This window comes from Amblyomma americanum, chromosome 1 (assembly GCF_052857255.1).
Source record: "Amblyomma americanum isolate KBUSLIRL-KWMA chromosome 1, ASM5285725v1, whole genome shotgun sequence".
Taxonomy (NCBI): Eukaryota; Metazoa; Arthropoda; class Arachnida; order Ixodida; family Ixodidae; genus Amblyomma; species Amblyomma americanum.
The window spans coordinates 195,077,957-195,101,651 of record NC_135497.1 but is presented as its reverse complement, the minus strand read 5'-3'; the positions used below and the strand labels follow the sequence as shown (position 1 = coordinate 195,101,651).

Here is a 23,695-nt window from a genome sequence, read left to right as displayed (position 1 = left end):
GTTTCGTGGTGCGAGAAGTGTCAAATGTAAATTAATTTTGAAAAAATGGTATTTATGAGAATAACACTTAAAAAAAACCCTCTTCTGTTTAGTTTATGCGGGTTTAACGTCCCAAAGTGACTAAGGCTATGAGAGACACCGTAGTGAAGGGCTCCAGGAATTTCTACTACCTGGGGTTCATTAAGAGGGCTCACCAGCTACGAGGCAACTCAGATTTGAACTTTTTCGGTCGATAGATGGCAGCACTTAACTACCACAAAAAAGGAGGGAACTTCTATTTCCCCTCCAGGTGTGTAAATTCTACCGCGACACCCCCTTGACCGCTTCACGGAAGTAGTAGTTCTTCCGCGAACAAAGTAGGGCCGAGAACTTTCTTTGTATATGCTGCCAAAGCTGGAAATAAGAATAACCCCTCTCAAGGGGTGGTGGTCAGAGAATGGACCTTTTTCCAGTAACCCACCACACAGCTGACACAACGAAAAATACGTTTTTGAGTTTAGGTCCCCCTAAGCTCCCTCGAATCTTTTCTGAGAAAATTCACTTACAATGACAGGTGACAGCTATGATGGGCTATACAGCCTATGCTGGTTTCCCATAGCCAGAACAGATAAGTGTGAGTCATCTTTTGACACACCTTGGGAACACCTCACCTTCGGCACTTCGGCCGGCTATTTCGTATTCCGCGTATTCCTCCGTCCCCACACACAATGCAAGCCTAGTGGCCGTGTACGAGTGTGGGCGCCGATTCGGCAACGCGGCCTCAGTGAAAAGCTTTTTGCGCTCTCATTGTTTGCGCTGCCAGTGTTTATTTTGCATTGTCTTTGCTGTTGTTGCCCTTACTTTTCATTTAACAAGACAACTCTGATTTGAACTTCTTCTGTCGATAGATGGTAGCACTTAAGCACCCCCAAAAAAAGGTGGTAAGTTCTATCCCCCCTCCAGGTATGTAAACTACATAGCGACACGAAAGCATTCGTTCTTGCGCGTTCAAAGAGTAGAGCCCAAAACTTTCTGTAGGTACGCGGCGAAATTTCGGGGGACCGAAGCACAAAAAAGTTAACCCCTCTGAAGCCATTCAGCAAAGAAGGATGTGGGCATCAGACAATGGGCCATTTCGCAGTAACAAACCAATTTAGCGTTTCTGGTTTGGGCCGCCTAAGCTCCCTCGACTTTTCTGAGAAAATTATTTTACAGTGGTAGGGTGGGGTTCCTGGTTTCGCTTGAGCAGACAGGTGTGCTCGATTAAAATGGCGGAAGAGACTTGGCGCATCCCCAGGACATTACTGGAAAAAGGTCCATTGGGTTGAGCACCTATGTAGCCCGCCCCAAATAAAAGGAAAGAAAGGAGAGGAGCTCCTAGCACAAGGCCTCATGGCTGGTCTTCTTCCCTTTCCCGCGTAGCCTTCCTTTTAGTGACAGCGTGTAGCTTACTTTTCCTAGTCGCGTACGAGCGTTCCCAGCGCGGAACACCCATGTTCCGCTTCTCAGCACCAACAAGGCTTGAGTGTTTGGCTTGTTCTAACGGTGGTCATCATCTTGTGGCACTTTTGTGCGCCATACTTTTGATCCCTGTCTTGACAGCAGTAGATTTGTCTCAAAGGGCTTGAATACCAGCAGGCAACAAGTCAGCAGAAAATGCCATCAAAGAATTTCAGGTACGGGAAGCGTAAGCGTGCAGGTGCACTGATTGCGAACACCAGAAAGCGGCCAGCTCTCGAAAACGAAGCTCCTACGAGCAAAAGACACTCTTCTCGCTATCGTGGTGACCTTGGCCACCCTGCTGAAGGTTATTCGACGCCTGAAGTCAACGAGCACAACCCAAGGCCGGCAGACGTTGAAGCCCTCATCAGAGAACCGGAGGTGCCAGGAAGTGCCCTGTCATCTTCATCATCTTCAGTGATGAGCGCAACAGGGTCGTGCGACGAAGATATTGCTATTGGAGGTTCCGCGACCACCTCAGTAAAGAACGGCAGTGCAAGTGCTGGAATTCAAGGGCGGCGCATTGTTAGCCTTCAGTACCTGTTGAGCAGCTTGCAAAAGACCGCCCTCCATGCTCCCTTCAACTGCACTTTAGCGGATATGGACTGTGAGTCTGAAAGAAAGCAAGGTCTTCGAAGCACGTTGACTCTCGTATGCAGGATGTGCCGAAGGAAGGATGTCATCCACACGGACCCGCCACCTGACGCACAAGCTTCTATCGGCTGCGGTGATGTAAACACATCAGCGGTATGTGGAATAATGTCAATTGGCTGTGGCTTCTCAAACCTTAACGAACTGCTTGCGTCTATGAACATCCCAAGAATGTCATCGGACACTTACACAAAAATAGAGGACAACGTTGGCCACATTATCAATCAAGCCGCCTGGGAGGAAATGAAAAGAGCGGGCGTAGAAGAGGCAAGGCTGGCAAGAGAATGTGGCAACATTGAGAGTGACGGTACACCCACGATAGCAGTCATCGCAGATGGTGCGTGGTCAAAGAGATCCCACAAGAACAAATATGACGCTTCGTCAGGCGTGGTGAGTGTAAAAATTTATTTAATTGCCAAAGTGGTAAAAATGCTGCATTTTGTACTTGAAATATTTTACACTTGCTCCTTCGGCTAATTGAAGAGATATGGAAAAGGCCCGCGCTTTCATAACAAAGCACTGAAACTAGTTTCAGTGCTAGCGTCAACGAAGAGAGAGAGTGTGCAGTGATTAGAACTGTGAATACAAAAAATGCTGTCAGCGATGTTATGTGTGTTTGAGTTGCTCCTTGTATACGTGCAAACACACAGTTTTAATAATTATAATTTTTTTCCTGTTGTTCAGTGATTAATATCTTGTGAAAAACAGAGTATTTACATCACACTACGAGCAGGAAGAAAGACTATAGAATAAGCATGAAAGCGGGGCTATGTACCGCTGTGATCGAAAGGCATCAATTTGCCTGGAGGTAGCTACAAAGCAGCACTTGAGTCACAAGCATGACAATACCTATATGTTCTAGCGATTAGCAGTGCAGCCAGTATGGCAGCTTTGTGACTAATATTGGTCTTACTCTTTCAGGCTGCCATCGTTGGTCACAGAACTGGAAAAGTCCTGTACCTTGGCATGAAAAACAAGGTATGCGCAATGTGTCGTCGGACTCCACAAGGTGCCACCCCGAAAGAGCATCAGTGCCACAAGAACTGGCAGGGAAGCTCAACAAGCATGGAGCAAGCTATTGTTGTTGAAGGCTTCAAGAAAAGCGTTGATCTACATGGCATCAAATATACAAAGCTTATAGCTGAAGGTGATTCCAGCACTTACCTATCTATCGTCGCAGCAGCACCGTATGGCAACCAGCGGGTTGAAAAAATTGAGTGCAGGAACCACCTACTTCGAAACTATGCAGCAAAAATAAGAGAGATTGCTCAGAAGAAGCGGCTGGAAAAAATTCCTCCTAAATTAAAAAACTCTATTCTCCAAGCAGCTGTGCGCCTACGGTACGGAGTTGCAACAGCAGTAAAAGTTAGAAGCAGTGAAGATGCATCGTTTTCTGAAAAAAAAAGGCCGTCTTGCTCATGACATAAAGAACGGCCCAAATCATGTGTTTGGAGACCATGCCAACTGCGCTGATTACTTCTGTTCCGGAAGCAAAGTGGGAGAAGAAAATATATTTCCTGAAATAGTTCAGAAAGGCATCTTTGAAGAAATTTGTGTTGCCATGAGCAGAGTGGTTGCAAACGCGGCGAGCCTAATAATGGACGTCGATAACAATGCTGCCGAGCATTACAATTCCGTTGTGGCAAAATTTGTAGGTGGAAAGAGGATAAACTATTCCTTGAAAGCATCTTACAAGACAAGGTGTTTTGCAGCCTCCTTATCGTTCAATTGCCGAGGAACATACCAGGAAAAAATCTCGCGCAGGATATCGGGAGGGCAGCTTGGAGGATGCACAGCATCATTTGTGAAGGCATTAATTTCTAGGAGAGATTCGAAGCGAAAGCTACCGAAAAAGATGATATCAATCACTCCACGCTGCCAGCATCGAGAAAAAGAGCGACATATTGGTGCCGATGCTGATTACGGCATACCAGACATGGAGCCTGATGCTTTTCAATCTTCTTCCAACAACTTCCTGAAATCGCTCTCGCTATCAGCAACCAACATCGAAGACCTGCAGCGAGCAACGTCACAGCAGAGTGGATCCACTGTGTGGAAACAAGAAAGGCGAAAAAGATTGACGGCATCACTGTTTGGACCCGCCGCGGTGGCTCAGTGGTTAGGGCGCTCGACTACTGATCCGGAGTTCCCGGGTTCGAACCCGATCGTGGCGGCTGCGTTTTTATGGAGGAAAAACGCTAAGGCGCCCGTGTGCTGTGCGACAAAGATCCCCAGGTGGTCGAAATTATTCCGGAGCCCTCCACTACGGCACCTATTCTTCCTTTCTTCTTTCACTCCTTCCTTTATCCCTTCCCTTACGGCGCGGTTCAGGTGTCCAAAGATATATGAGACAGATACTGCGCCATTTCCTTTCCCTCCAAAACCAATTATTATTATTATTATTATTATCACTGTTTGGTGCTATTTGTAAAATGAAGCCAACGACGGGATGCGGGCGGACAGTTGGTGACATCCTGTACAAAGAAATAACTTCCAAAGCGATTCGGTATGGAAAGGACCACGAGTGCTTAGCACTCAAGCAAATTGAGAATGAGTGCAACGTCGTGGTGAAGGAGTGCGGCCTGTTTGTTGACCAGGAGAGCCCCTTTCTTGGCGCTTCCCCGGACGGACTCATTGGGGAGGATGTTCTTGTTGAAGTCAAGTGTCCGTACTCAGTGAGGGACCTTACTCCACTGGAAGGAGATCGCGCCAAAAAAATAACGTGCTGTGAGGAAAACAAGAACGGGAGATTGCAGCTGAAGACAAACAGTAATTACTGGTATCAAGTGCAAGGACAGTTGAATATTGCTCGCCGTAGGAAGTGCTTGTTTGTGTTGTGGACCAAAAAAGGCATCAGCACTGAGGTGATATCCAGGAATCAATCGTTTTGGGAGGATGAGATGTTGCCGCGGCTCAAAAAATTTTATATGCACTGCTTGCTGCCTGAGCTCGTGGACCCAAGGAGGAGCCGTTGCCTTCCAATTCGTGAGCCTGATTACATTCTCGAAGCACAAAACACTCGGTCGCTCAAGCGACCATTGAAGGAAACGTCGAAAAACGACGATGACCAAGAAACCACCTAGGACACCCATTGTGACTACAGCGCGTATTTTCCTTCTTTCACTGTGTCCTGCGTGACACACACGAACTGCGTTCACTGTGGGGCTAACACAAGCCATCGTGCGCTACAGTATAGATGCTGTCGGACGACGACTGTGTTTCATCCACAGATGAGCGGCCTCACGCAGCGCTTGAACAAAACCACTGCAGACAAGCTCGCCATGGTCGCCGACGCTGAACCTGGGATGTCTTCCTTCCGTACGTCATGTTCGTCTACTACACCGCAGTTGAGATGACCAGTCATATATGACACATTTTAGGCTCATTTACGGCAAAGAAGCAACGACAACGCTTGACGCCATGCTGCCAAACGTCACCAGTGACGACAACCTTGACGTCACCGCCTGCTTGCAGCGTGCGGGAGCTCTACGAGTCGCTCAGCTACGCATTACACACCAAGAGCGAACCTACGCCCGACGCTACAATCTCCGCCGTCGCCACGCACAATACAAGCCAAGTGACCGCGTATGGGTGTAGACGCCTATTCTGCAGCAGCCCAATAAAGAGCTTGTTTCAGTACCACGTTAATCTGCTCGTTTGTTTTTTCATGGCATTTACACCGCCTCGTGACAATATTTATTATAAATTGTAGTAGATTTACTTCCTTTCACACCTCCTTCACTGCTTATAATTTCACAACGAAATAAGTCAAAGTTGGATAAAACTTAAAAGGGCGGGAAGCGAGTTCTTGGTTAGCCCTGTTTACACGAACCAATAACGTCTGGTTGAGTAGGGGGTCGGGCTGAGCGAGGTCCACCCAACTCGACCAGTGCGTGTTTAGATGAACTTGATTTTAGGGAGTCGAGACCGGTTCAACTGCAGCGACACCAAGCGTCAAGCGAGCAAGCAGTGGCAGCCTCCGAAATTGGGGCCGCCATCGCTGTATAGGAGGCGCGACGGCGCACGTGATAAGCAAGTGATAACCAAAAGAGCAAACGACGCACTGGGTGTACAACTGTTGCCAGATTATCTTAAAGCGTTTGGCAACGCTGGTCAAACAGGTGTTTCCTCCCGACCCATGACTGTGTGATAGAATGGTGCAGGTGCGGCCCTTTGTCCAATTCCTCAATGGCGTGGGCCGTCTTGCTAACCCCCGTCGATCGCTTTGTCATGGTAGGGAACGCTGTGCAGCTTGTCAAAACAGCGGGCCAGCTCAACGTCACGCACCATAAGCTCGAGCAAAAAAGGAAAGCAGAAATCCTTTCAGAAAACAGCCCAAGCAAGAAAAAAGGGAAGAAAGAGCTCAAGTCCGTCCAGGTTCTGAGTAAAAACCTGCGTGCACGAACACTGACAACCAAGAGGTTGGTGGTAGAGTGCAGTAGTGACAAAAATATGCTGATGCCAGGTGGAGCCTCGTCGCAGTGGTTACATATGGCGCGAATTTCAAATCCCCGCAGAAAATAAATACACAACTTTCAGAGCCTGTAAAACGCAAACACTAGGCTCGATATGGATGAAAATTGCGGCTTAACAACCAAGAGAGAAAAAGGAAGGAAATGTTGCGGACGAAATTTTGATATCTGGCTTAGTTTTTTCACAAGATAACATGAAAGACCGACATATCTAAAAGTGCAATTTTTCTGCATATTTACCTCTGAATTGTAAAAAAATTAAACTTAAAAAATAAAATCTGTCCGCAACATTTCCTCTGTTCACTAAAAAAGAAAACGCTGCCACAAACCTCATGAAAATCTGTCCATTTTTAGACACGATACAGCTTCTGAAAGTTCCCATGTATTTCCTATGGACACTGTCACTGCTGAACCCTCTTAACGTGCACTGACATCGCACAGTACACGGGCCTCTAGAATTACGCCTCCATCGAAATTCGACCGCCGTGGCCGGGATCGAACCCGCGTCTTTCTTCTATATAACTACACTGCTAATAATAATTTTCTTCAAGAAGTTACAGAATATAAGTATCTAGGCCTATGGACTTCTGATAACCTCTCTTGGACCAAGCATGTCGACTATGTTTCAGCAAATGCTCTCCGAAAGCTTTTTTTTCTTACGACGCTCACTTAAGTTAGCAACCCCTGGAACATGTCTCCTTGCCTACACCACTATTATTAGACCAATCTTAGAATATGCAGTAATTATCTGGGACCCTTTTACAAAGGTAAACATAAATAAACTTGAAAGAATCCAAAAGAAAGCAGTAAGGTTTATATATAACACTTACGGGCGAGCATTAGTCAGTGACCTCCTCAAAAAAAGAAGCTTACCCTCTATTCCTAACAAAAATTGCATATGTCGCTTAAAGTTTTTCTTTCAATTAATTAATAATACTTTCAAAGTTGACACCTTAGATATCCTTACTTATTCCTCGGGGTACCAAATTAGAAATCACCATTCTCTTTCCATAACACCATTAAATTCGCGAGTTAATTGTTTTAAATGTTCCTTTTTTCCGGGGACCATCACTGATTGGAATAACCTCATAGATGATGTTGCCAGGCAGACATCATTGCATTTGTTTGAAGAGCTTTTGAAATGATTGTCGGTTATGGACTTGGCGCGGCATTTTCTTGCTGACTTTCTATGTGCAATTCTGTTTTGTTTGTATGTGTCTGTATTTTTGAATCTGAACACAATGTTTCCCACCTGCTATGATCTTGTGTACAAGATTGCACTATCCATAAATAAAATAATAAATAAATAAGATAAACAGAGAGAACTGCATAGAAAGTTCAGTTTTAAAAACAACCTAAAAGGTGGTGTAATGTGCCCAGGAGCTCCCAAGCACTCATGAAAGATTTGAAATGGGCCTCTGCGTTAATATTAACAGGTGCTCAGTGCTCCATGGGTGTGGTCAAGTAAGGGTCAAGATTCTAAAAGCCCAACGAGGTACCTTCATTTTAAAATTCACTGAAAGGCAGTCGTCCTTCTACCTTTGTGTTGTTGTGGCACTTGGTGCAGACATCTAGGTGGTCAGGGCTGGCGCAATCACTGTGGCCATTGCAGTGGCAGAGTGTGGAGCAATTGCGCCCGACATAGCCAAAGTTGCACTTGCACTCGTTGGGTCGCACGCATTGGCCCTGGTCGCACCCTTCAGGACAGACAGGCTCGCACATCGGGCTCCCAGCACTGCTACCAGCACCACTGCTCTTGCTGCTACTGCTGTGAAAGAAGAATATGAAGCCTTCCACTCAACCCTGCAGCTGCGATCACCAGCACACAAGCTTCCAACTACAGTCAAATCCCGCTACAACAAAATTCAAGGGGAGGCAAAAATTTCGCTGAAGGGGCAGCTTCGCTGTTGTGAAATTGGGTGCAAACATTGACAGATTGGACTGGCTAGTTCATGAACAATGTTTATTTAAAAAAAAAATCATTCAGCTTAGGTCATAGGTCTGAAATCAGCACCGTGGTGCGATTTTCGGGGTACTCAGGGAATCTCTGAAGATGGATGTATTAACGTAATAAAGGGACCTGCAACGCATGCTGTCAAAACTAATATTTTTCTGCATGCATTATAAAAGTGCCCCTACTTGCATTCTGCGAGAATCTGTTTGGTTTAGGTTTATGGGGGCTTAATGTCTCAAGCTACTCAGGCTATGAGGCAAGCCGTAGTGAAGGGCTCTGGAAATTTCGACCACCTGAGGTTCTTTAATGTGCACTGACGTTGCACAATACATGGGCCACTAGCATTTCACCTCCATCAAAATGCGAGCGCTGTGTCCGGGATCGAAATTGCATCTTTCGGGTCAGCAGCCGAGCACCATAACCACTGAGGCACTACGGCAACCTGAGAATCTGTAGTTGGACCGTGCTGCTGGAGGCATTTCAGCATGGACAAGGCACGTGTGTGCTCACGTCACTGGGTGTTAAAAGAGAGGTCCCATGCACCTCGAAATAGATGCAGTAGACGGTGTTCCAGAAATGTGGTTGCTCTGATTCTTTGAAGGCGTTTCGCAATGCGCAGTATGAACATACCAGCGAAGACTCGTTCTGTTGAGACTTTGCCTGCAACCGCCCTCACACTGCCATTTATGGAGCACTGCATGTACTAGGTCTGTGCCGGCAGGTTTTTCAGGAAGAAAAAAAAAAATTATCACGATGCTTGCCTGCAGCGCAAAAGCAAGACTACAGTGTAAGCTAGCCAGCATCAAGCTTTTTGCAACGACGTGCTTCCTCACAGCAAACCAGGCGACAGCGGAGCACTGCACATTACTAGCTTGGTGTCACTACGCGTAACGTGCTCCACTATGAAGCCTTGGAAGAAGTGCTTTGCAAGTAGCCACGGATTCTCATAAAACGTTTAATGTTTTGGCTGGTTTCCATCGACATGATAACTTCACACTGAAATGAACACAGAGCTGATTTTCCCTATGCCTTCATCAGTGAAGCTAGCGAAAAAGCCAGAAGGACTACGGCACCTCTTTCTCTCTTCCTTATTTCGCTCCCACCTTCCTCCCTTCCCTTATGGCGCGGTTCCGTTCAGGTGTCCACTAAGATGCGAGACAATTACTGCGCCATTTTCCATTCCTCAAAAAAACAATTTTCTGCCTTGCACAAATACCCATGGTTCCTAAGTGCTGAGTGTCGGCAAAACCGTTGTAGGCAGTCATGCACTGCATCAATCTTTATGCGTACATGTCTGCACATTAATTCCGATTTCACAGGGAGTGTCAGCTGCGCTACAAAAAGTGCAAACTGCCTTTGGCAGCATTTTTGGTTAAGTCTAATTAAATATGGGCATATATTAGATACGTAAAAAAAAGAAAGTCTGCTTACTCGGAAAAAATTCATTGAAGCGGAATCTCGTTCAGAAAATTGCTCGTTATGGGGGTAAATAATTGCACTGCCTTGTATGGTTTACTGACGGGGAATCAGAAATACTTCGTTATTGTGTGAACTGCACCTTAAGTCTAGTATTCTTTTTCGAGAGAAGTCTCCTTTCTCTATTCATGTTTAACGAGTGCAAAAAAGAAAAAGACGAAGAGAAGACGACAACACAACAAGATCTTCTTCTCTGTCTTCATCCTTTTGCTCTCGTTAATCATGAATACATTCCAACTAGCCCAACTTCTCACGTTAACATCTTTTCTCTACATATGGGATGTTACCATGAAAAGCCCAAGGCCAGGCACTGAAGCATTGAAACACTTTGCTTTGTATTGTCCTTTCTTTGCCTTCAAGATTTCCCTCTCCTATCGGCATTCCTAATGTGCTTAATGTGCAGGACCAAAATACCAAAACGTGTCCAGGGCACTGCCAATGGACAGGCACTGCTTGATGTAGCATCTATAATGCTCCTATAATTCACGCAAAAGCAGTGGGGATTCATGTTGCTCCCCCCCCACTTTTTTTTTGAAACATGAGGAGTGATTAAAAGGAATGCAAGATGCAGCCACAAGGTGCGTTTCCACAGAGAATTTCCAAGTGAAAAAGCTGTAACGAAGGAAGTTCAGGTTTGAGAATCCTCTTCATAAGTTCATACCAGTAGTTCTCACGCATTCACAAAGCAAGCAAAAAGCAGCTCTGTTTTAACTAATAATAATAATAATAATCATAGTAATAATAATAATAATAATAATAATAATAATAATAATAATAAAAACAGGATTCAGGAAACAAAAGTTTCCTCATTCCTTTTTATTGCTATCTAACCTTTGTCCTTGGCGAACAATGAAAAAGACAGTAAGACAGACCATTTGAACATTGCTCTTTACACTAAGTCATCAGCTAATGATGGGTCAGAATAGTGATGTGATTGGCTTATTAAATTCAGGAGCAGCAAAGTGCACTTCTGGAGCAGGTTTTAATATAAGTCAAACTCAACGACACCTTTTATGCTACATAAAACAAGTGAAAACCAAACCGTCAAGGGGTCTTCTTAGACAAGGAAGAGAAGTTTGTTTGGCTAAAAAAAATGCAAAATTAAAGAAGCTTGTAATATCAGTTGGCCTAAAGAAACAAAGAGGTGTTGTGGTTAGTGGTACTTTTTCCAAATACCGTAAAAACCGGAACATAGGTTGAACTTTTTTTCAAAAAACCATGGTGAAAAGCAGTGTTAGCGGTAACGCGTTACAAGTAATGGCATTACCGGCAACGCGTTACTTTTTTCGGTAACTTAGTAACGTACTCGTTACCATTTGGGACCTGTAACGGGTAACGTACTTACGTTAACATTTTTCGGTAACGTGAGGTGTCACGTTACTAGTTACTTTTTGTTCCAGTTGTCACCCACTCCGTTCCCTTTTTCAATAAAAAAAAAGTGCAGAACACCTAAAGTGATGTTGCAAATAAACAAACAGGTGCTGTCGATGACCTTTGTTGCGGCTCGCATGCATGCCAGAAAACACCTGCCCTTCACGACGCACCCAACTAAAAAAAAGACACAATAGCCATAAAGCACGGAACGTGTGCACGAACATGCATTCACACACTCGCCTTTGCCTACCTCTCCTTCCAAAAAAACTCACACACACAGTTCTCTAAAGAGTGGAAGCATGCCGAGCATTCTGGAACATCACATTTTTAAGAATTAGTTCAACGATGTTTTCTTTGTGAAGTTAGAATTGATGATGAAGTGCCATTTTGTGTTTAATGCCACATTCAGAAGATGGCTTCACCATGTGCCACAGAGTTAGAATCCAACACATGTAACTCCACAGGCAACTTTAGGCCACTATAGCATTGCTAAGCTCCTGCACATTTGTGCAAAATATCGTGTAAAATGGTTGTTTGGGATAGAAGCTTTATGTGAAATATGGGCTTTATAAAATTGTTATCTTGAGTTCTTGCAGTGAAGACGCACTAATTAAAATTTATAGCCATGAAGTAACAGCAATGTAACATATGGTAGTTTTTTTCAGTAACGGTAACGGTAACGCATTAATTTTCTTTATAGGTAACGTAGAGCGGTAACGCGTTCCTTTTTTCTTAGCATAACGAGTAACGTATTTAGTTACTTTTTTTTGGTAACGCCTACAACACTGGTGAAAAGTCAACCCCCGTCTTATATACCAGTTATTGGCGGAAAAACTACGGAAGTCTTGCAACAATGGGTGGCTGAACTCAACAGCGTCCCTCCATCACCATCGCCATCAGCAGCAGTACCGCCATTTTGTGTTTCCATAGTTGCAAAGCTGTTTCGGTTAGAGGCTGCTTTTTCACATTTTGTTTCAAAATGAGCGGAAGCCGATGGCAATTCACCATCACGCCGTTGCCTTGAGAAAAACGCGATTGAGTATGCGGGAAGCTCACGGCAACCTGGCGCGACAGCGCGAGTTTGGAGTATCCGAAAAGAGCATTCAGTACTGGCGGAGGCAGAAGCTGCGTGACTGCCGAATGCATCCACTTGAAAGCGGTAGAGATGTGGACCAAAGCGTATCCAGAATTGGAAGGAAAGGTCGTGCTGCGCGCAAGATCGCTGAACGTGACTGCCGAATGCATCTGCGTAAAAGCGGTAGAGATCGTGCGTGCCTCTAGACTCACGAGGGCGAAATTCAAGGGCTCGCTATCCTGGGTGCGGCGATTCATGAAGAGGAAGGGCTTTGCTCTACGGCGCTGTACTTCTGTGAGCCAGAAACAAACACGCGGGTCAATGGGCGCGCAATACTGTTAAAAAATTGGCCGGGTGTACATACGAGCAGCATTTAAATGAAAATAAATACTGTCACCATTGTGCAACCTGTCGAGTTGCATTTGTTTCAAGATAAGGGTGTCATTCGGTACTTTTTCCATTGAAAAAGATTTTTTTCATTTTTAGAATTGGTTAGTTGGGGGGTCGACCTATATTTCAGTCCGACCTATAGTCCGGTTTTTACGGTAGTGCCATCCTTTTCAATCCTGTGGCAAACAATACTTGCCCATTTCCATGTGGCTGAAGTTCATCTTTACACTGCAAATGATGAGCAGCTCAGAACTTGTGAGCAAAGGACAAGAGTAAACGACCTCCAAGTTCTTTTTTTTTTTTTTTTTCAGAAATAAGATGTGAGGGGGGGGGGGGGGGGGGGTCGACTTACAATTGTGTAAATACGGCGTAGTTTAATTGCTCATATTTTTTGCAGCTGTTAAAAACACTCCTGAGCTAATGCGTCTGTCAGCACATTAGCAAACAATAAAGAATTTGTTACGGTGACACTTTACAGACACTATGATGTGATCATTGGCAACAATACAATGGCCTATAACTTTTTAGTGCATTCACAACGTTAGTGCCACCCCATATGCCAGGTCAGTCCTGTCCAGGGTAGCCATTGGGCAGATTTTAAAAGGAGCCAGAATCCAAGCTAAAGGTAGCCAAAAGTAGCCATGCCATTTAATTTTAGCACCTAATTTGTAGCCAAATAGAACAGAGGCGATATTATGAATACAATTTTTGTTAATGAACAATAAATAATAGCAATGTGAATCAGCTGAAGAAAAAGAATAAAGAGTACACAATTTTCTGTCTCTTGCTTGGTCCCCAAGCCACAGGTAGGTTGCTAATAAATAAATTTTTAAAAGTTCAGTGCGCGTGCAGGTAGGTCATTTACAATAGTGTTCTTGGTCCAATGCTTAGGGGAATATCCCAAGGTGGAGTAGATTTGTAATAAGGGAGTAATTACTGATTAGCATCCACCCAAGCGCTGCCATACAGCTGCGAAGAAAAGCTATAGAGCTTTCGCAAAAACTTCGTAGTTGAACAAAGATTCGTTCTGATCCGAGGTTTGAACCCGGGACCGCCGCCAAACCGGGGAAGTCGCTCCACCAAGGGCGCCAACCAGAACAGCTAGCAGATGGCGAGCCAAGAGTGAACTGATCAACAGCTTGAAGTAGAAACGGTGCTGGTCCAGTGCTTAGGGGAATCCCCCAAAATGAACTATATCTGTCACAAGGGAGTAATTAATCATTAGCAGCCACCCACACAAAGCCAACGACTAAATTATTATCCACTGAAGTTTTTTGTCCTTTCGCCATTCTTCTCAGAACATGCGTTTTGCACTTCCGCGCTTTCCCATGGAAGACGATGATCTCGGCAGGCTAAATGCATTTAACAGAAGCCCTGTAACGCTTGGCTGCACAAGTGTTTTCTCACCGGTACCATGCTTCTTGTGTTCTAGCATAACGTGGTGTTATGCGGTCCACATGGGTGCATCTTCGCGCATGGCTTCAGGTGGCTCGATGCGCAACACACCCACCGGGAATAATGGGTCATCTTTATGCTTGCTTGCTACTGTATATGCGATTATAAAAAAAATGGCTATTAAATGGGCCAAAAATTCAAAGTAGCCAGAGTGTAGCCAGGGAGCTAACCTGAAATTTACATCGCCAGACAGTTGTAAATTAGCCATCAACGGCAGCCCTGGTCCTCCTGCCCCCAAGGTCTTGTGTAGTCTTTTTGCATTGCTGCCACCATGGGGGGCTACGCGTTGTTTTCTTTAATGTTGCAACATGGTAAGGGCAAGCAGGCAGTTTCGATTTTTAAAACTGAGAAGACATTACCTTTCAGCACACAGTGCATGCAAATTTGACATATTTTACCAAAATACTGAAGGGTGCTGCAGTGTTAGTAGCCTCCTCATGCAGTTCTGCATAACTGGAATAGCAATCACACCACTGCAGTATATAGAATGCGAGTACAGACTAATGACCTCGTGATTGGTTTGATTGGCTGCACACTCTGTTTTCTTCAGAAAAGTCTTTCAAACAAGAAACATTGCTTTATTTTTTCTTTCATGGAAAATTATTAGCTTATTGACTATCCACATAAATTACTGATTACTTTAAGCACCTGAGAATATTCCACTCCTTCACAAATTCAATGGTATGAGTACCACAATGTCCAATGCAGTGCTCAATAAATGTTGTTTTAGTAGCCCTCTTACTGGCAAGTTGCATAGGAAAGATTTTTTTGGGAAATGTAGCGACATTTAATTTGGAAGGCATCAGTTGTTCTCAGTGAACTATCTTGCCACATTCTGCAGACAACATACATTTCCTTGAACAAGCATTAGTTATCATGATGCCTTTGTGCAAAAGTGCCATGAATACCTCTGAGGCTTGCATAGGCACGCTGAGAATGGCAATCTGAACCGCACCTGCTGATGGCGTAACCCTGTTTGCAGACGCACTCAAAGCCATCGGCTGTATCAACGCACTCCTCCCTCTCAGAGTCGCAGGTGTGGTGTCCATTGGTGCACTCGTTCTCAGGAGGTCGCACAAAGTAGTACCAGTCCACTTCACTCCCAAGTGTCTGAAGCCAGTGGGACACGTTGGCTGCATAGGAAAAAGTTCACGCATGAGTCAAACAGAATAGAATCAAACCTTACTTAACAAACTAAGCTGAAGGAACATGTACAGTAAAACCTCATAATTCGAACTTGGCTAATTCGAAATCCCAGATAATTTGAATTTCTGCAGTCTGATAATTTCTAATGCAAATCTGACTGGATAATTCGGAGTGGTGGCCTGCACCAGCCTGGTTGATTTGAAGATATGGGATGCTACGCTAGAATCCCCGATCCCAATTTCGCTGCAAACTGACGAAGCGATGGCCCCTCGGAGCCGCAAGGTGCCGCCACAGAGCGATGCTGATGCTTGGTATGCGAAGCTCCCCGGCCCCAATACTCCCTGCACAGACCCACTCTATAGCATGGCTTGCGGACCGCTGAAACACGCGCCTGCTCATCCCGCGACACGACCCTTCTTGTTCCGCGCCCGTGACGGGTTGACTGCGCCCGACAACAGCCTGCGCCGTTTCTTTTAGTGGTGTGTCGGGGTTAAAGTGTTAGGTTACCGGCATCTCTGATTACTTCAATACCGCCACGTGTAAGTCAACCTTTCTTCGGAAAATAACAATGCGACACTGGGGGGTTGGCCTGAGGTAGTTTTGGATGCGCGGCGGGTAGTACGCACCCCGTGACAACATCTGTTTACGGTAGAGTGCACAGGGCTCCAGGCATAAAAAAATATTTGCTAATTTGCATGCAGACTGATTCTGCTAAAGAAGATTCAAATTGCACGCCGTTTACCTGCTTCATTCGCGCTGGAGATCGCTTCCTCGGATGAGCAATCCGCCTTTTTCACGACGCGACTGCGCATGCGCCCATCCCCTGGCGGCTGTGTCGCGAAACATATTGGAAGGGTCGCGCGCTCCACTCGAGACCGGCCGTGGAAGTGTAAACAAACCGGCTTCCTACGCGGGGTGCGATGCTGCAGCCGCCGGGCGTTCAGCGCGACGCAGGGAATACCTACGAAATGTGTTGCATACGGCTGCAATGCCCAATATGTAAAGGAAAGCAAACTCGGATTTTTTCGCTTTCCGAGCGCTTCCCGGGACAGCCTTCGACGCGAAGCGTGGATAAAAGCAGTTCGCCGGCTCGACGATCGTGGCCACCCTTGGGCACCGTCAAGCAGGTCAAGACTGTGCGGGAATCACTTTGTGACAGGTACGGCCGAGGTACTGTGTTTAAATGCGTGTGCAGTCTATCACGAAGTGTTTTATTCATGGGCAGGAAGGCCTCGAATGTCACCGCGGCACCCAGACTTCGTTCCGACGCTTTTTGCTTTCTCAAGCAAGAAGGCCAAATGGGCAAGTGCTGTGAGCCGCTTTCAACGCGCGATGGTGCGGGTAACGAAAAAGAAGCTACGAGAGCATTCACGCATGGTGCTAAAATTTTGTCATAATCTCCTATGGAAATTTCCTTGTTTATGCCACTACACCCTGGCCAATCCCCCCGTGTGGGTATGTGCCATGTATTAAGAGGCAGAAGAAGAAGAAGGTGCGTTATGCGTGTGTTCGAATCATATCCATGATGAAGATCTCTGCGTGGTATCGTCGGAATGGATCAATGTGCGCCTCTAGCGCTCGTCTTTATGGACGCGCATGCTTGTTTAACCTATGCAGCGGTGTGCTGTGGGAAAATACAGTGAAATGCTAGCAGAGCTGCTTTGTTGCGAGCACGCTTGTGCTTTTATAGCTCGTGTAGCTATTCTGCAGCGCTTGAGCACAACGATTGTGTGTGGAAACTGTTGTCCCCAGTCGTTTTCTGTACTACGGCGTGCACGATGTAGTATCCACCTTTCATTAATGGCAGGCATATACAGCGGAAAACGCCAACCTCACTGATCGGGGATATTTCATTGAACATTATGTTCCGAATGTAACCATCTCTGAAGCGGCGGCCCTTGCTCAGCTGGTGTTCGCATCGCATGCCGGGTGATCGGAGATACTGAAGAATTTGCTCTTCGGTGGGCACTGCAGCCTGCCTCGGACTTCGCACCCAGCCATCAGTCAATCCTAGAAATCCTCCAGGTACCAGGTGCTGCCCAGGACATGCCATCGTCGACAGATTCCAACAAAACGTGCTCCGGAGCGGCACTCAGTCCGGCCGGGTTGGGCGCGCAGTACCCTACCAGTGAGCTTCCAGCGTTGTACGCGAGGTGGCAGCACAGGAAAATGAAAAAGGCGGATTGGTAGTGCGAGGGCTAACTTCTGATAATCTCAGAGGCATGTGTCGTGCTGGAACCCGAAACTACAGGACTGTTTGCAGCTTGACTTGCCACTATAAAGCTATAATCAGTTGGGCTACATGCAAGTATGGAAGACAGGATGGAGCGCTTTTTTTCCACTCTTGATCTCCACTGGCTTCAAGCTGCGGTCTTGTGATTGCATCGTTAAGCGTTCCTTACTTTGTGTTGAGCGCGCGCTGTGACTCCATCCCGTGGGAAACTACAAAACAAAGTGCGGCGGCGGGATGATGCAGGAGGAGGGAGGGAGGGGGCATAGACTTGTATTTGAGGTCAACTTTTTTTTTTTTTGTGTGTGTGCCAGCGGGGGCTGCGAGTTGGGGTGTAGACTTTTAAGTGGCAGTATATGGTAATCGCAAAGTTTGTCGAATATAGGTAGCGCATTCCTGCAACAATATTTTTTGCCTGGGTCCCATTTTTTTTTGCTGTGCTCAGTTAATTCATAAAATCAGTTAAAATATTTATTGCGATCCCAGTGACTTCAAATTAATAATTTTTTACTGTACACTGCTAAGAAAGATGCTGCATGCTAACTCCTCCTGAATACCAGCTAAGCATACAGCCTTCCTACAGCATAGTTAAGTCATTTAAAGCTACTCTATAGTTAGATCATGTAATCCTGCCCATTATTCTACTATGGCAGGCCAGTTTTCTCGGTAGGTAAGGCCTGACAACACAACTGGCTATCGACTTGTGTTACACTCAGAAAAAGGAGAAAATTAACAGATTAAGTAGCGTAACTGTGCGTTTCTTAGTGGGGTGTAGGTCTCGTCAATCCTCTAGAAGGCTTTTTGCCTGCACCCGCAGCATTGCATATGCACCATGTGATGCTGAAAAAATTTTATTCTGATTATGATTTTGATGTATTACTCCGCTATTTTACATGCCTCTGCAGACCAGGAGGCTGCAGTAGTCAAGTAGACGGGCCCTTGTGCAGAGGATCAAAAAGCAGCCCACACGCTGATGCTGTTAGCTTGTTGCTTTCTTTAGCCATTTTGTTAGGGCTTGTCGTGTAGCCTCCACTCAGATGGGTTTGTTTGAAAATGAATACTGTAAACTGAAGGAACAGCAGTTATCTGAAAGCCTAACTGCTATTCCTGTAGTTAAGCTTTCAGCTAACTGAAGATCACTTCCTTCCTGTAAGGCACAGCCGACACGCGGACCCCTCGGGTTTCGGGAGGGGCATGAAATGTGGCAGTTCAACAGCACAGCTCGTGACAAAGACCAGATGTACCATATTTACTCGCGTAATTTGTACCCGCGCATAATTTGTGCAACCCAAACTTTCTGCCCAGATTTTTGAAAAAAAGAAAAACTTTTACTCGCATATTCTGCGCTCTCTGCTGCGCCAGACCACCAGCACATACGCGGGTGCATGCAAAGCAGGCTTGGGAAGATCTGCGTGACTGTGTTGCCGTGTACAGTTGCGAAAGGTGCGAGTGGCGAGGGCACGAATTCTGTGCCATTTACCCGGCTTGCTCGCGCTGGCAATTGTTTTACAGGACAAACAGTTGCGCGTGTGCCCAAATTCGAAACTACCGAACTGTTTGCTGTTCGGTTTTCCACTAGTCAGCCAGGCTGGACGCTTGGGCGCCATTATCACCTGTTGTCTCCTTTGCCTCAGATTGCTGGCTTCGCGATTGTACTGTTGCGCGGTTATTGCTTTGAGCTGTGCACGTGCCATCATGCCATCCCGCAGGGAACTACATAACATGGGGCGGGGTGGGAAGGGGGTTTGCGTCTTACGTTTGGAGTCAACTTATTTTTTTTTTACCAGCGAGGGGTGAGAGATTGGGGGGTGGTCTATCTATGTATAGGCAGCAATATACAGTACTGTATCCTTGTCAGACCCGAGTAAAAGTTCGGCCTTTCAGCATTGTTCCAAGTACATATATCAATCTCAGTGGTCCCGTGAATGTACACACAAAATCTGGCAGCCGTAGGTGCAACAGTTTTTACATTATGAATTTTCTCCATGCTCTCTGTTATGGGCCTCGGGGCCTAAATAAACATTCAACAAAGTTTTATGGCATATATTTAACTAAATATATGCCATAAAACTTTGCACGACAAAATGCATAATTCAATCAAAATTACAAGAAATCTCATGGAAAAGCTTGAGCGACTTTAGAGCTGTTTGGCTGCTGGGGGCTGAAATCTGGTTTAGGCAAATCCATCAAACCCGCCGCGGTGGCTCAGTGGTTAGGGCGCTCGACTACTGATCCGGAGTTCCCGGGTTCGAACCCGACCGCGGCGGCTGCGTTTTTATGGAGGAAAAACGCTAAGGCGCCCGTGTGCTGTGCGATGTCAGTGCAGATGTCAGTGCACGTTAAAGATCCCCAGGTGGTCGAAATTATTCCGGAGCCCTCCACTACGGCACATCATTCTTACTTTCTTCTTTCACTCCCTCCCTTATCCCTTCCCTTACGGCTCTTCAGGTGTCCAACGATATATGAGACAGATACTGCGCCATTTCCTTTCCCCAAAAAACCAATTATTATTATTATTAATCCATCAACTTGGGAGGTTGCTGAAAGTGTGCCTATCACTTCACACTTGTTGAGTGCTCTGTGAGTACTAATGGCACTATGGCTGCGGGAGTTATGCGTTTTTAAGGATTCCTTAAAAGACAAACGTGCATTATAATGTACGTGGGGTCTGACGAAGACATATTGCACGTTATAACCTTTGTACCATTTTTTATGACGTGTTCAGAAAATGTTCGCATAATTGTGCACCTCCTTTCTGAAGCCTTAATTACAAGAAAAAAGTGCTGAAATTATGCAATGAGTACGGTATATCATGAGCATAGTAGTGCTTGGCTGCGTGCAGTTAAGAGCAAAGTACTCGCAGCTGCTATCAGATGCTGTCATGCTCATCATGATCGTATGTCAACACTAGGCTGTTATCTCATTCACAATGACTATGGAGGCAATGCTCTGATGGTCTGTGAGGCAGAGATCATCACAACATTGGCATCCTCCTTGTCATACTGAGTGCAGGTGATAAGAGACATAGCACCTGCACTTATTGCTCCTTCTCGTGAAAATACAAAATTCGTGTTGGATGTGTTTCATAAAGAGAGAGCAAGCCCAAAGCAGATTTTGTACCACCACAACAGATGGTCCAGCAGCAGTCACACTTGAATGCCATGCACTCACTGCCATTTTGTTTACGTTCAACATTTGTATGCGAAGGTCATGAGCAAGTAATAAAGCTGTATTCGCCAATACCTTTCTTTTCTTTTGTTTGTCGCAATGACTCCCAATACGTGCATGCTGCTTTTGAATTAGCCAGGTCACTCAGCTGCTGGAGCTTTCTGCAGGCAATTTACTGCTCCTGGGCCCACTGCACTACACTAAATGTGTCTGTGATCATGATTTTTACTGCAACAAGATATGCTACGTACTCATTCAAAGCTGCAAGTGCCAATGACAGGAAACTGTCTCCAATTAATAACTCTTATGATTTTTACTTTTGCCTGTGTGGCATTCTGCTTTAAGTCTGTGCACATGACAATGACATGAAAATCTGCACACTGCTCACAGATTTTGACACTGTTCTGCGTTATTGGTTGCACAGTAAGTACCAATGCTGAACGAGAAAAGGAATTAGTCATCAATAAATATTCTGTGAGAGCTCTCCAGCAAAAGTTTGATGACTGAACTGGAATTTGCTAAACCGAGCATCCTAATCGATCTGCACTCCTCTAATACTTGCAAGCACAATATGGAGCCTATTTTATGAATGAAGAAAATGGCAAGAGGGCATTAAAACTGAATGGCACATTTTGAAACTTGCCATCAGGTGTGGGGACCAGCCCTGCAGCCCCTTGTGTTTGCTTTCCCGCGAGGCACCGTGCAGCAGCAGCCTCGCCTCGAGGAGGAACGCATTCCCTTGTCTGTTACATTAACTGGCAAGGGAGGGTGCCAGCATCGCTGCACGGGAGACTGCTGAAGCCCGTGCGGGGGAGAGGGGGCATGGGGTTCTTTGGCTGGGATCGTCGGCGTGAGCGGATGCGACGCTCTCGGCTCCGCTCTTCGCCGGCGGGGCGAGGAAGCAACGGGGAGACCCGCTCCCGTACTCATCCCGCCCAGGCCGCGGAGTATCCCTTGCCCTAGCGTGGGCGAACATTCGCTCGGAACCTTAAGGGCTGGTGAGTCGGACGGCCTTGATTCATTAGCGTACTTTGTTGCTAGCTGGTGTTATTGTTGCTGTAGCAATAAATGCCTGTTTGTGTCAGCCAATGTGTCGTTCCTTTGTTCCCTCCGAGAAAGGCCCGCCGTGGTTGGCGTGCGCTCGGTAGCGTATGTGATCACGGGGCGGGGTCCGGGCGGCTTTGAACCGTGTCAGCCGCGATTGAGTGGGGAGAACGTATTTATCTCCTCATTAAACCCCACACAGGTCAGCAATTTTGAAGCATGAACAGAGGTACCATAGTTTCTAGTGTACATGTTGCATTTAAGAAAAATTTTTTGTTGGTGCATCTTATACAAGACAGTAATATATGCATAAGGCTTTTGCTGTGCTTAGTAACCAGTGTTTACTCTCGTAATGAACCCACCCCCACTTTTGTCGTTGAGAATTAGCTTTTTTTTTTAATGTCGAGCAAAAAACGAGCACCAGAGCTTCAGGACCGCTGCTCTGCATGTTCTCTTAATCTTGCAGTGACAGGCCGGCACTGTGATACAGCAAACACCTTTTAAAGAGAATGATGCTAAGCACCGGCGACACAAATACGTGTGATGCGAGGATGCAACTTCTCAACTGTGTGCTTTTATTGATAACGGATGGGCGGGCAAACGGACTAGAAATGAAATGAAATGATGATGATGAATGATGATGAAATTTTGAGCCTTACAAAGAATTCTGTTGAAACTTCTTTTTCCCTGTGAAATGAACCCTCACCCAAATCAACATCAACTTTTCTGGAAAAAAGGCAGGTTCATTAAGTGTGAATAAATGCAAGAAATACATGTGCAAAAGAAAAAAAAGTTATTTTTAAGGTGTTATCTTATGGGTAGAATCACACATCTGGCCAAAGCAGAACTGAACGCAGCAAAGGTGCAAAGCACACGCACTGCTGCCGAATCCAGTCCAGCCAGTACACCTTACACCGGTGTAATTACAGACTGGAAAATATGGTAAACATAACAGACAGCAATGCCTGATAAAAGTAACACTGTTGTGAGCTATTATTTTTATTGCACTCTATCAAAGAGTATGACCACTGTTTTTCTAACCACTATGAAGATCAAGTTGTGGCAAGTCAATGTAAAGCTGCTCAGTACTAATTCGTCACGGGGCAGCCTGGAAAAAAATTCTGCCTTTTAAGAGATATACTAAGCCCACTTTCAGGTACTACGACAAGGCAATGACAGCGAAATCAATTTCCTTTAGCAGCTTGTTATTCCAGCAATATCTGAATGAAAGAAGCAGGGCCAGGGTACTCACTGGGGAGAGGATGGCCATGCAAGAAGACAGAGGCTGGTCCACAGGAGCCACCTGTGGGCCCCCGGTGTCCCCCACGCATGCAGAGGCCCCGTCCATTGGCTCCAGGAGCCCGCAGGCCACACCAGCCACATCGTGGGTCACGAAGGCAGTGAGCTGCTTGGCCTTGGACATGGCATGGCACGCCGCATGAAGACACAGACCCACCTAGAACCTGTCCACAGGCTCCACCCTCGCATCGCAGGCCCACGTAGCTAGGAGTCATGCACTGCACACACAAATGTGAATAGTGATAAAAAATTATGGTGCAAGGGTGTCTTGCATACCAAACAAATATATATTAAAAGGGACTATTATGGGCTACACACCTACTACTGTCATTCATTGCATCCAAAGAGACATGCGCAAAACAAGAATTAAGCAGTACATGGCTGGCATAGAGCAGTGTATTGGTCAACTACGGTCTCTATCGAAAGGAAGCATGTTAACAGTGAATAATAGAAAAAAGGGTAGGAAAAGACTGAATATTCAT

General features: G+C 45.8%; 1 protein-coding gene across 2 annotated transcripts in view; it reads right to left on the bottom strand.

The window, feature by feature from the left end:
• Megf8 (multiple EGF like domains 8) overlaps positions 1-23,695 on the bottom strand; it is a 200,215-nt gene that overhangs the window by 25,758 nt on the left and 150,762 nt on the right. Inside the window, exons 30-32 of one of the 2 annotated variants that reach the window (XM_077648185.1) lie at positions 23,167-23,431; positions 15,282-15,459; positions 8,142-8,370 (exon numbers count right to left, since the gene is read on the bottom strand). In XM_077648185.1, the coding sequence (XP_077504311.1) occupies positions 8,142-8,370; positions 15,282-15,459; positions 23,167-23,431 (672 nt within the window). The remainder of the gene's footprint in view (positions 1-8,141; positions 8,371-15,281; positions 15,460-23,166; positions 23,432-23,695) is intronic. The other variant, XM_077648186.1, reaches the window with a different exon arrangement.